General features: G+C 43.6%; 1 protein-coding gene across 3 annotated transcripts in view; it reads left to right on the forward strand.

The window, feature by feature from the left end:
- TNFRSF17 (TNF receptor superfamily member 17) overlaps positions 1 to 12,196 on the forward strand; it is an 80,533-nt gene that overhangs the window by 11,161 nt on the left and 57,176 nt on the right. The window contains exons 3-5 of one of the 3 annotated variants that reach the window (XM_036824822.1): positions 1,398 to 1,436; positions 5,876 to 5,924; positions 7,130 to 7,394. The exons of 1 other annotated variant lie outside the window; for it this stretch is intronic. In XM_036824822.1, coding sequence (XP_036680717.1) covers positions 1,398 to 1,436; positions 5,876 to 5,924; positions 7,130 to 7,262 — 221 coding nt within the window. In that variant the 3' untranslated portion in view covers positions 7,263 to 7,394. Of the gene's footprint in view, positions 1 to 1,397; positions 1,437 to 5,875; positions 5,925 to 7,129; positions 7,395 to 12,196 lie in introns of those variants that run through there. One more of the 3 variants, XM_036824823.1, reaches the window with a different exon arrangement.

Raw genomic sequence — 12,196 nt, forward strand, 5'->3', positions numbered from 1 at the left:
ACCATCGCGGCCTCTCTTGTTGTGGAGCACAGGCTCCAGACGCGCAGGCTCAGTAGTTGTGGCTCACGGGCCTAGTCGCTCCGCGGCATGTGGATCTTCCCAGAGCAGGGCTCAAACCCGTGTCCCCTGCATTGGCAGGCAGGTTCTCAACCACTGTGCCACCAGGGAAGCCCCTTTGCTTATACTTTTATGTTTGGACTTCCCTACAACAAGCAAATTGCTTTAAAAATGTTTTTATTGAGATGAAATTCAAATAACATAAAACTGACCATTTCAAAGTGAACAATCCAGTGGTATTTAGTGCATTTACAGTGTTGTGCAACTACCACCTCTATATAGTTCCAAAACATTTTCATCATGGCATAAGGAAACCGGAAACTGTTATGGTAACGGTTCCCATTCCCACGGGAACATGTTCCCCATCTCCTCTCCCCAGTGCCCCTGAAAACCACCAATCTCCTTTCTGTCTCTAGGATTTACCTAATCTGGTCATTTCATGTAAGTGGAATCATACAATATATAACCTTTTGTATCTGGCTTCTTTCACTTAGCAAAATGTTTTCAAAATGTTGTAGTATGTATCGGTACTTCATTCCTTTTTATGGTGGAGAAATATTCCCTTGTATGGATGTACCACTTCTTGTTTATCCATTAATTCGTTGATGAGCAAATTGCTTTTATAACTTAAAGACATTAAAGGGAGTTCCCTGGTGGTCTAATGGTTAGGATTCGAAGCTTTCAGCTTTTACTGCTGTGGCCCGGGTTCAACCCTGGTTGGGGAATTGAGATCCTGCAGGCTGTGCAGTGCAACCAAACAGGTGAAGTCCCAGTAAGGTGTAGAATTTACTTAATTGTATTGTGGCAATGTCGATTTCCTTGTTTTGATAGTGTACTATAGTTATGTAAGATGTTACCATTGGGGAAAGCTGGGTAGTGGGGACATAGGACCTCTTGGGATATTTTTGCAAATTCTTATGAGCCTCTAATTACCTCAAAATAAAAAGTTAAAAGGTTATAAACTCTCATACTAACAAAAAGCCATGAACTCTTAGAGCCCACTTGTAATTATACAGACGTTAGCCTCAGTTCCCAAGTCTTTACCAAAAGAATGTTTTTTTTTCTGCCTTTCTTAATTAAATTTGTTTGGGCCAGGGGTAGCATTGGGGGAGGGGGATTTTTTTCACCTTTGAGGATTTTATAAATATAGAATATACAAAGAATCACAAACACTCACATAGCTACATACAATCCCAGGATTGTCAATTTTTTTTTAACTTTTTATTTTGTGTTGGAGTATAGTTGATTAACAATGTTCTGTTAGTTTCAGGTGTACAGCAGAGTGTTTCAGTTATACATATACGTGTATCTATTCCTTTTCAAATTCTTTTCCCATTTAGGTTGTTACATGATACTGAGCAGAGTTCCCGGTGCTAAAAGTAGGTCGATGTTAGTTATCCATTTTAAATATAGCAGCGTGTGCATGTCAGGATTGTCAAATTTTTTTTAATCCTTCTTCCTTCCTTCCTTCCTTCTTTCCTTCCTCCCTCCCTCCCTCCCTCCCTCCCTCCCTTCCTGCGTTGGGTCTTTGTTGCAGCGCACAAGCTTTTCTCTAATTGCAGCGAGCAGGGGCTACTCTTCATTGCGGTACGCGGGCTTCTCATTGCCGTGGCTTCTCTTGTTGTGGAGCACGGGCTCTAGGCGCGCGGGCTTCAGTAGTTGTGGCATGCAGATTCCAGTAGTTGTGGCTTGCGGGCTCTAGAGCACAGGTTCAGTAGTTGTGGCACATGGGCTTTGTTGCTCCGGACCAGGGCTCGAACCCGTGTCCCCTGCATTGGCAGGCAGATTCTTAACCACTGCCCCACCAGGGAAGTCCAGGATTGTCAATTTTTAACATTATCTTGATTCATGTTTTAAGATCAGAAATAGAACAATTCCAGTGCACAGGCCACCTCTTTACACCCAACCCTGTCCTATTCTACCCCCTTAAAAAAGGCAACCACTCTTATATACTTAATGTGATCCATCGAATCTATTTAAAGACATATTTATATACATATAACATACAAATCAATGAAAGATACACTATGTTGTTTTAAGATTTACATATAGTATACAAAATCTCTTTCATTTCATGTGTTTTTTATCTTTTAACTGCTATACAATAACTCCATCTATTTATACATCTTTTTTTTTTTTACCCATTTCCCTACTGATAGACTTTTAGGTTATTGCCAGTTTTTTGTTACACTGACAGTACTTGTACAAGTGTCAGGATCCTTGCAGAAGCAAATTATAGAAATTTCAATTCAAACTAGATTTAACCATGAGAAATGTATTATGTTACATAACTATAAACCCTAAGATAGGACTGACTTCTTAGTCCATTTGTTTGGGAGCTTAATGACATCACCAATGACCTACATCTTTCCATCTGTCTGCTGCTCTGGGTATTGGCTTCATCCTCAGGCTGGTCCCAAGATGGCTGCAGGACTCCAGATGAGAGTTCCAGATGCGACGTCCAGAGAAGCAAGAGAGAGCATCTCATCCTGCAGCCCTCTTCTAGGAATGAGGAAACTTTTCCCAGAAGCCCTCATGAGGTATCTCCTCCCATGTCATTGGCCAGAATTTGATCACCTTCCCATTCTTTTTTTTTTTAAATAAATTTATTTATTTATTTATTTATGGCTCCATTGGGTCTTCGTTGCTGCGCGTGGGCTTTCTCTAGTTGCGGCGAGCGGGGGCTACTCTTCGTTGCAGTGCGCAAGCTTCTCAATGCGGTGGCTTCTCTTGTTGTGGAGCACGGGCTCTAGGCGCCTGGGCTCAGTAGTTGTGGCGTGCAGGCTCAGGAGTTGTGGCGCATGGGCTTAGTTGCTCCGCAGCATGTGGGATCTTCCTGGACCAGGGCTCGAACCCGTATCCCCTGCATTGGCAGGCAGATTCTTAACCACTGTGCCACCAGGGAAATCCCCACCTTACCATTCTTGAAAAGAATATATATATATTCTTTTTCAGTTTCTTTTCCCTTATGGGTTATTACAAAATATTGAGTATAGTTCCCAGTGCTATACAGTAGGTCATTTTTGGTTATCTATTTTACATATAGTAGTGTGTATATGTTAACCCCAAACTCCTAATTTATCCCTCCCTGCCCCGCCAGAGTTTTTGTTCTTGCTAAATATAGCCAACTCTGAATTATTCATAGAAATTTGGAACCAGAGGGGCATGCCAGCCGAGATAGCAATAATGAATAGAAAATACACTGCTTGCTGCTTGATTTCCTCACCCAGCAAACATTTTGTTGAAATTGGCAACAAATACTGTGGTAAATTGACTGGTTCTGCATTTTGGCTAGACTTTCTCGTTTTGTGTGGTTTGTTTGTTTTTAACAGCTTATTGAGATTTAATTTGCATGCCATACAATTTGCCTATTTAAAGGGTACAACTCAGGACTTCTCTGGTGGCTCAGTGGTTAAGACTCCATGCTCCCATTGCAGGGGGCCTGGGTTCAATCCCTGGTGAAGGAACGAGATCCCACATGCATGCTGCAACTAAGAGTTTGCATGCCACAACTAAGGAGCCAGCAAGCTGCAACTAAGGAGCCCGTGAGCCGCAACTAAGATCCAATGCAACCAAATAAATAAATAAAATAAATATTAAAAAAATAACAATAAAGGGTACAACTCAGTGGTTTTTCGTATATTCACAGGTGTGACACCATCACCAAATTTCGTGGTATTTGTTTGGTTTTTATTTATTTTTAAATATTTATTTATTTATTTATTTGGCTGTGTTGGGTCTTTGTTGTGGCGTGGAGGCTTCTCTCTAGTAGTGGCGCGGGCTGCAGAGCACATAGGGTCTGTAGTTTGTGGCACATGGGCTCTCTAATTGAGGCACACGAGCTCAGTAGTTGTGGCGCACAGGTTTAGTTGCCGTGCGGCATGTCGAATCCTAGTTCCCTGACCAGGGATCGAACCCACGTTGGCAGGCAGATTCTTTACCACTAGACCACCAGGGAAGTCCCTGTTTGTTTTTTAAGTCTAGATTAATGGAAATGCAGTTTGAAATGAAATGACCTAAGAGCTGACATCAAAAGGGGTCTCAATGAGTCACAAATACATAAACAATTCTTCACAAAGAAGATTGCATTGTAAAAGATTTAAAAGGTAAGGGAAAAGGGCTTTCCTGTGGCTCAGTGGTTAAGAATCTGCCTGCCAACACAGGGGACACGGGTTCGAGTCCTGGTCCGGGAAGATCCCACATGCTGCGGAGCAACTAAGCCTGTGCGCCACAACTACTGAGCCTGCGCTCTAGAGCCGCAAGCCACAACTACTGAGCCCACGTGCTGCAACTACTGAAACCCACGCGCCTAGAGCCGGTGCTCCGCAACAAGAGAAGCCACCACAATGAGAAGCCCGCGCACCACAAGGAAGAGTAGCCCCTGCTCGCCGCAACTAGAGAAAAGCCCACACGCAGCAACAAAGACCCAACGCAGCCAAAAAAAAAAAAAAAAAAGGTAAGAGAAGACTGAATTGATAGCAGATGACGATGATGATGATGACAGTGATATTGTTACCTGAAAAACTGGATTCGCCTCTGGGTGGGTGTCCAGCCAAAAGACACAACCAAGCCAAAGAGCAGGGAAAGGAAGGATTTATCACCTGCAGCAAGTAAAGAAAACACCAGGGATCTTTCCCAAAACAATGTCTCCCTGAACAACAAAATTGGGGAAGTTTTAAGCTAAGGGTACATGCATATTCATGAAGGAGCTTGAGCAGAGGAGAATTCAGCATAGAATTGGGGCCAAGGTCAACAGAGTCCAAGCTTCAGTTGATTGAAGTCACGAGGGGCAACATCATTCTGTCCTCCACCTGAGTTCCTGCAGAACTCAAAGACTGTATTAGATTGTGATGTGTATCCCTTGAGAAGGAACTAGGACTCTGTTTTATCGCTGAACTATTGTTTCTTGACTGCTTTTCCTTTGTTCCTGCATTCCCTCACTTCCCTTAAGATCACTAATTACTGAGACCTGTTCAAGGGCAAGCCTTGTGGCCAGGCGTAGATCACAAAATGGCTTAGGCCCAAAATGCCTTCTTTTATGTCAAGACAACCATGCCTGTTTCTGTTTCTCTGGGGACCCTACCCTATCTGCTTACAATATTGTTAAAACTTGGTGATGCCAACAAGATCACAATGACTTTGAGCCTGAGAACTCCGTCTTGGTTAATCAACTGGTTCTTGTCCTGAAATTGGCTTCCTCACCGGCTCCTGTGTGTTAACCACCTTCCCAATGAACTGCTCGGAAAACTCGTTGTTCTGGTTTCCCCAGGAATCAGAGATGCTTCTGTGAGTAAATCTTTTACGTCACTTTGCCCATTCATCTGAAGGAAATGATTGTATTCAGAGATCTTAGCCAACGTAATCCTGGTGCCCTCCGTGGCCAAAATCCAAGAAGTTTAATGATCGCTGACCCCCTGGGGTTCCCTGTAAATGGGTTTGTCCCCCTGAAGCAGAATGAAACTACCAGGACCACCCTAAGAGCTGCCTGTTTCCTCAGCCAGCATGGCCCAACTCTCTCCCTGGGTTAGCAGAGGTTGGCCATTAAAAGGTGTCTAAATAGCAGCAGTCCCCAGGTTCCACTGGCTTATTGATTTACATTTGAAATAGCTGTCTGAGGGCTAATGATTATCTCATTACATCCCCTTTGTGAATGTAAAAGACCCATAACAGAGAGCACAGAGAAAGTCCGATAGTAATCAGCTGTCGCAGATGAAAAGTTGATTCATTCTGCAGAAATCAGGGTTCATTATTCCTGAGGTATTACCATAGTGCTTGTGATGTTTTACATACATCTAAGAGCCTGCACCTTTCTTTCCAGGGTCCCCGCACGTTTCTACAGACCCCTTGCTGAGAAAGGTCTGGTACAGGTAAGACGAGGAAAACTCCGACTAGATTCAGTAGTTTTAAGCTGCACAGCTAGCCTACTAAATCATGTATATATTGTACAAATATGTAATGATAGCAATTATAATTTATTAACAAAAATAACTATCTTTATTATCTTTAATTTTCTATTTTTAAAGAATTGGGGTAAAATATACCTAACAAAAATTTACCATTTTAATCACTTTTAGTTCAGTGGCATTAAGTACATGCACACTGTTCTGCACCCATCACCACCATCCATCTCCAGAACTTTTTCATCATCCCTAACAGAAACTTTGTAAGCCATAACTCCCTTCCCCCAGCCCCTGATAACCTCTATTTTATTTTGTCTCTATTAATTTGCCTATGTTAGGCACCTCATATGTAGAATCATACAGTATTTGTCCCTTTGTGTCTGGCTAATTTCACTTAGCACGTTTTCAAGGTTCATCCATGTTGTATCAGAATCCGATTCCTTTGTGAGGCTGAATAATATTCCATTGTAGGTTTATACCACATTTTGTTTATCCATTTGTTGCAGGAAGGGGGACCCCTTCCAGGGCCCCAGAGTGGGCTCTTGTCTAACACTCGGAAATGAATTGTCTGAGGAGACACACGTGCTGATAAAGCAAGAGACTTTATTGGGAAGGGGTGCCCGGGAGGAGAGCAGCAGGGTAAGGGAACCCAGGAGAACTGCTCTGCCACGTGACTTGCAGTCTTGGGTTTTATGGTGATGGGGTTAGTTTCCAGGTTGTCTCTGGCCAATCATTCTGACTCAGGGTCCTTCCTGGTGGCGCACACATCGCTCAGCCAAGACGGATTCCAGTGAGAAGGATTCTGGGAGGTTGGTAGGACATATGGACTAGAGTCTCTCCTTTTGACCTTTCCCGAATTCTTGGTGGTAGCTTGTTAGTTCCGCGTTCCTTACCAGGACCTGCTGTTGTAAGATAACTCATGCAAGTGGCTACTATCTTGCCTGGCCAGGGTGGGCGGTTTCAGTTAGTGTTTCCCCTAACACATTCATCTGTTGATGGACACTTGGTGGTTTCCACCTTTTGGCTATTGTGAATAATGCTGCTATGAACATTGGTATACAAGTATCTTTGAGTCCTGGGTCTCGATTCTTTTGGGTATATACCCAGAAGTGGAATTGCTGGCTCTCGCGGTTATTATCTTTACTGTAACTTCAAAATTTATTTATCTTTAGTGTCACAACAGCCCTGAAGGGCCATATCTCCATTGTCAAGGGAGAAAATTCAACTTCAGAGAAATTGAATGACTTGAGCCCAGATCTGTCAGACTGCAAAGCTGGGGCTCATCCTCCACGTCTTCACACATGATCCTAACATCACTCGTGTGTCTTGCATAGGGACTCAATCAGAAACTGCACAAACTAGCTCCTGTAAAGAAGCTTTTAAAGCTTTGCTTTAACAAATAAGCTGTTTTCTGATCAGTTGGATTAAAAACAAATCTGTGGGGCTTCCCTGGTGGCGCAGTGGTTGAGAATCTGCCTGCTAATGCAGGGGACACGGGTTCGCGCCCTGGTCTGGGAAGATCCCACATGCCGCGGAGCGACTAGGCCCGTGAGCCACAACTACTGAGCCTGCGCGTCTGGAGCCTGTGCTCCGCAACAAGAGAGGCCACGATAGTGAGAGGCCCGCGCATCGCGATGAAGAGTGGCCCCCGCTTGCCACAACTAGAGAAAGCCCTCGCACAGAAACGAAGACCCAACACAGCCAAAAATAAATAAATAAATAAATAAATTAAAAACAAATCTGTGGTTTAAAACCATCACTGATTCCAACAGGATGGCCGCACATTCTAAAAATGTCACTGATTCGAAACCCTATCAATTTCCAAAGAAGATTGGAAGCATTTTACAATAAAACAGTAGGGACGATAATGCCAAAAATCATGAAACAAGAGAAAAGTCAGAAACCAAGACATAAAAAGGGGAGAAGGGAGAAAGGATTTCAAGATTTGTTGATTGAGGAAGGCTGCATGGACTTATCACAATATTTAGGTCCAATTACTCAGCACAGGGAAATGATCCTCAATATAAACTCTGCATAATATGCATAATTCATAGAGACTTTGGGGAAGTGTATGGTCCAATAATTCTATAGCAGAATAAGTTTTATTTATTGAAAATGACCTAATTATTGAAGGGTAGCAGAATGTCCACCCAACGTGGACACAGCATGACAAACGCCAGGGCATGGCTACTGCCTGACAAATGCCACGTCATTTGTCCCCTCAGCCAAACTAGCAGAATGTGATCCTTCCTGGTTTGTCATTCATTTAACAAATGTTATTTCACATCTACTATTTTCAGGATTTAAATGATATTAATATGCCGTCGGTTATACACTGAACCCACTCTTGCTGATTACAAACTTTGCAAATAATAAGCCGTAGAGACTGACTCTATTTATTTATTTATATTGGAATATGGTTGATTTACAATGTTGTGTTAGTTTCAGGTATACAGCAAAGTGATTTAGTTATACATATATATATAATTTTTTTTACATTCTCTTATATTATAGGTTATTACAAGATATTGAGTATAGTTCCCTGTGCTATACAGTAGGTCCTTGTTGGTTATCTATTTTGTATATAGTAGTGTGTATAGAGACTGACTCTTGATTCAACCTGTACAGGGCAAGGTATGGGGAACAAGAAGAACCACCTAGTTGTTTATATATAGATAAATCAGGTTATTGTGACCATCCATAAAGAGAAGTGTTGAGAGTCTGTACATTTGAGAAGAGCCAGGAGAGAGAAGTAGAACATAATAGAAAGAGTTCAGCTTGGAGTTAGATAGAACTGGGTCTGAATCTTCCGCAGCATTTAGCTGTGTCAAAAGTGTGACTTTTGACAAGTTACTTAACCTCTCTGAGCCTTTTTCCTTAAAGCTCTTAGCATATTGCTTGTGCTCAGAAAGTGGTAATTGTAATATGTTAAGGAATTGTAATATGTTAAGGATGGTGATGGTAACTCCCCTATATTGTTACTTAAGACAACAGAAAATGGATTTGAATTGTTGCAACACTGATTTAGGTTATACGTAAGAAAGAACTTCCTACTTGTTAGCATGCCCAAGGTAGAGAGAGAGCAGGGTCTGGAATGCCAGGGGGAGCCAGCCAGGGCTACTTGGGAGGGTCCATCAGAGGTAGGAGCTGAGGGTAGGACCATGGGGGTGGCCAGAAAGGAGCCCCTTGTCTAGAGGAAGATCTGAGGTTTATATAGGTGATGGGCCAGGATCTATGTGGGCTTGACGACCAGCCCACCCCAACCTCACTTCTGCAACTTCATCTCCTGCCTCTCTCCCCATCACGGGCTACTCTCTACACTTCAGCCGCTCCTTTCTGCTTCCCCGACTCGCCAAGCTTGTTTCTTTCTCCCGTCCTGTACTCTTGCTGCTCCTTCTGCCTGGCACACTGTGTCCCCTGAACCTCACATGACTGGCTTCATCTCATCATTCAGGTTTCAGCTGAGATGTTACCTCTTCCTCAGAGAGATTCCCCATTGAAAACTGAAACCCCCTCCTCCTCACTCTCTATCACAACACACTAATTTACAGTCAGTCCTCATTATTTGCAGATTCGATATTTGCGAATCCGTCTGCTCGCTGGAATTTATTTGTAACCCCCAAATCAATGCTCAAAACACTTTCTTGGTCATTCTTGGACACGTGTAGAGTGACAAAAAATTTCTGTCATCTGACATGCACATTCCCTGGTGAGCTGGGGAAAAGCTGTCTTCTGCCTTCTTGTTTCTGCTCTCACATTGTAAGCAAGTGTCCTTTTCAGGAGGAGATCAGGGCACAAACTAGCTGAAAGTGTTCCATGTCTGTGTCTTCTTGTTGATTACTCCTCATCTGCATGCCTCCGCAGTGAAGGTGTTCTGAGAGCTCCGGCTCGGCTTCCACGGTCAGTGCTGTCTCCCCTGTGCCTGACAGGCTCTTAATAAGTATGTGTCCCATTAATGAAGAAATGAATGAAAAGATCGGGCTACCTGCACTCAGGAAGGAAGGTCAGGAGCTGGGAGAGTCCACTGATGGATGACCACGGAAGAGATGAAGGCAGAGAGCATCCAGGCGTGCCAGTGTGGGACTCACCCAGAAACAGCCTTTTCTGTGTTGCTTACGTGGCCAGGGATGGACCCTTGTGGAGGCAAACTCCTCAGTCCAGAAAGCAAACACAGCTCGTGGTCCAGAGTTAGGCGGGGCAATAGTCGTACCAAAAGTATCCGCTGAGTGGGCTGCTTTTATGAGTCAGATACCTTGCTTGGTGATGCGCTTACATATTTAATCCACATATTTAATCCATGCAGCTACTCCATAGGGATGGATTATCCCCTCAAACAAGTGAAATAACTGGCCCAGGATCCCAGAGCTACCAAGTGGCACAGCCAAAATTCAAACCTAGGCCATTCTTTTTTGTTTTTTTTTAACATCTTTACTGGAGTATAATTGCTTTACAATGGTGTGTTAGTTTCTGCTGTATAACAAAGTAAATCAGCTATACGTATACGTATATCCCCATATCCCCTCCCTCTTGCGTCTCCCTCCCACCCTCCCTATCCCATCCCTCTAGGGGGACACAAAGCACCGAGCTGATCTCCCTGTGCTATTACGTCTGACCCCAAACGAGGACCCCAGCTTCAGTCTTCACATTTTTGCCATCTGTTTACCATCTGTACTATTATTTACTTCATGTTTTTTTCTTTAAATGGACACCCTTTCTTCACCAAGTTTATTTTAAAAGGAAACTTTATTTACTATAGTAAATAGAAAACAAGCCTCCCGTACCATGAAAAAAAGATAATTTAAAAACTACATACAGGGGTTTCCCTGGTGGCGCAGTGGTTGAGAATCTGCCTGCCAATGCAGGGGACACGGGTTCGAGCCCTGGTCTGGGAGGATCCCACATGCCGCGGAGCAACTGGGCCCGTGAGCCACAACTACTGAGCCTGCGCGTCTGGAGCCTGTGCTCCGCAACAGGAGAGGCCGCGACAGTGACAGGCCCGCGCACTGCAATGAAGAGTGGCCCCCACTTGCCGCAACTAGAGAAAGCCCTCGCACAGAAACGAAGACCCAACACAGCCAAAAATAAATAAATAAATAAATTTATAAAAAAAAAAAAAAAAAAACTACATACAAATGAAACAAAATATTCTTACATTTTGTCCAGATACCATTACCTGTTTCAGGGCCATTTTCTCTTTGTTCAAGGTGGAGGTTAGCAGGCCTTGGAGATGCGTTAAAAACAGGGTAGAATTCACCAGGGACTGTCTTCTAGAACTAATCAAAGGGTAATTGAATGGAGAATAATTGTCACACTGTGTGACTTAATGTTATTTAATAGCATGCGTCTTTATCATACACAGTCTTCTCATATTCCTCCTAAATCAATTCATGTGCCATGCCAGGCTTCTGGAAATAGCAGCTGACCTTTGTGGCCTGAGACCCTGATGAGCTTTCACTCCTGAACAGCGTGAGTAGGCAAAGTTTATGTTATGGAAAGTTGTAGAGGGAATTTAAGGAGGTAGAAATGCAACTCCTTGAGCTGACATCTGATTCAGCCCCAGAGAACAGTCCAAGGGATCAGTAGCCCCAGACAATGAGTACTCTGCTGTGTTTGCTTTCTAGGAATTCATCCAAGTCATGATGTATGGCTTGGAGAATGTTGATAAGGGTCATCAGAGGACAACAAAATTCATACTAAGGGCACAGCAGGGGACTGGTAATTGTGCAGTGGCACACAGTCAGTCCGTAATAGGTGGAGAGTCAGTTTAGAAGATCTACACAATATCTCTGCTTCCCACTCTGAGTCTTCCTCTGCAGACCTGGAAAACAAGTCAGTTATTTGATGTGCAAAGAGGAAGTGAAGTCACACCCAAATGAACAAAAGCAGAGAGGAGGGGGCATCATGTGAAGCTGGAAAGGGTACAGGATTCGTGGAGTCTTTTTTTTTTTTAATTTTTTTTATTTTTGGCTGCATTGGGTCTTTGTTGCTGTGCCTGGGCTTCCTCTAGTTGTGGCGAGCGGGGGCTACTCTTCGTTGAGGTGTGCCGTTTCTCATTGCGGTGGCTTCTCCTGTTGCAGAGCACGGGCTCTAGGTGCATGGGCTTCAGTAGTTGTGGCATGTGGGCTCAGTAGTTGTGGCTCACGGGCTCTAGAGCGCAGGTTCAGTAGTTGTGGGTCATGGGCTTAGTTGATCTGCGGCATGTGGGATCTTCCTGGACCAGGGATCAAACCTGAGTCCCC

The sequence above is a fragment of the Balaenoptera musculus genome, chromosome 15, assembly GCF_009873245.2.
Source record: "Balaenoptera musculus isolate JJ_BM4_2016_0621 chromosome 15, mBalMus1.pri.v3, whole genome shotgun sequence".
NCBI lineage: Eukaryota > Metazoa > Chordata > Mammalia > Artiodactyla > Balaenopteridae > Balaenoptera > Balaenoptera musculus.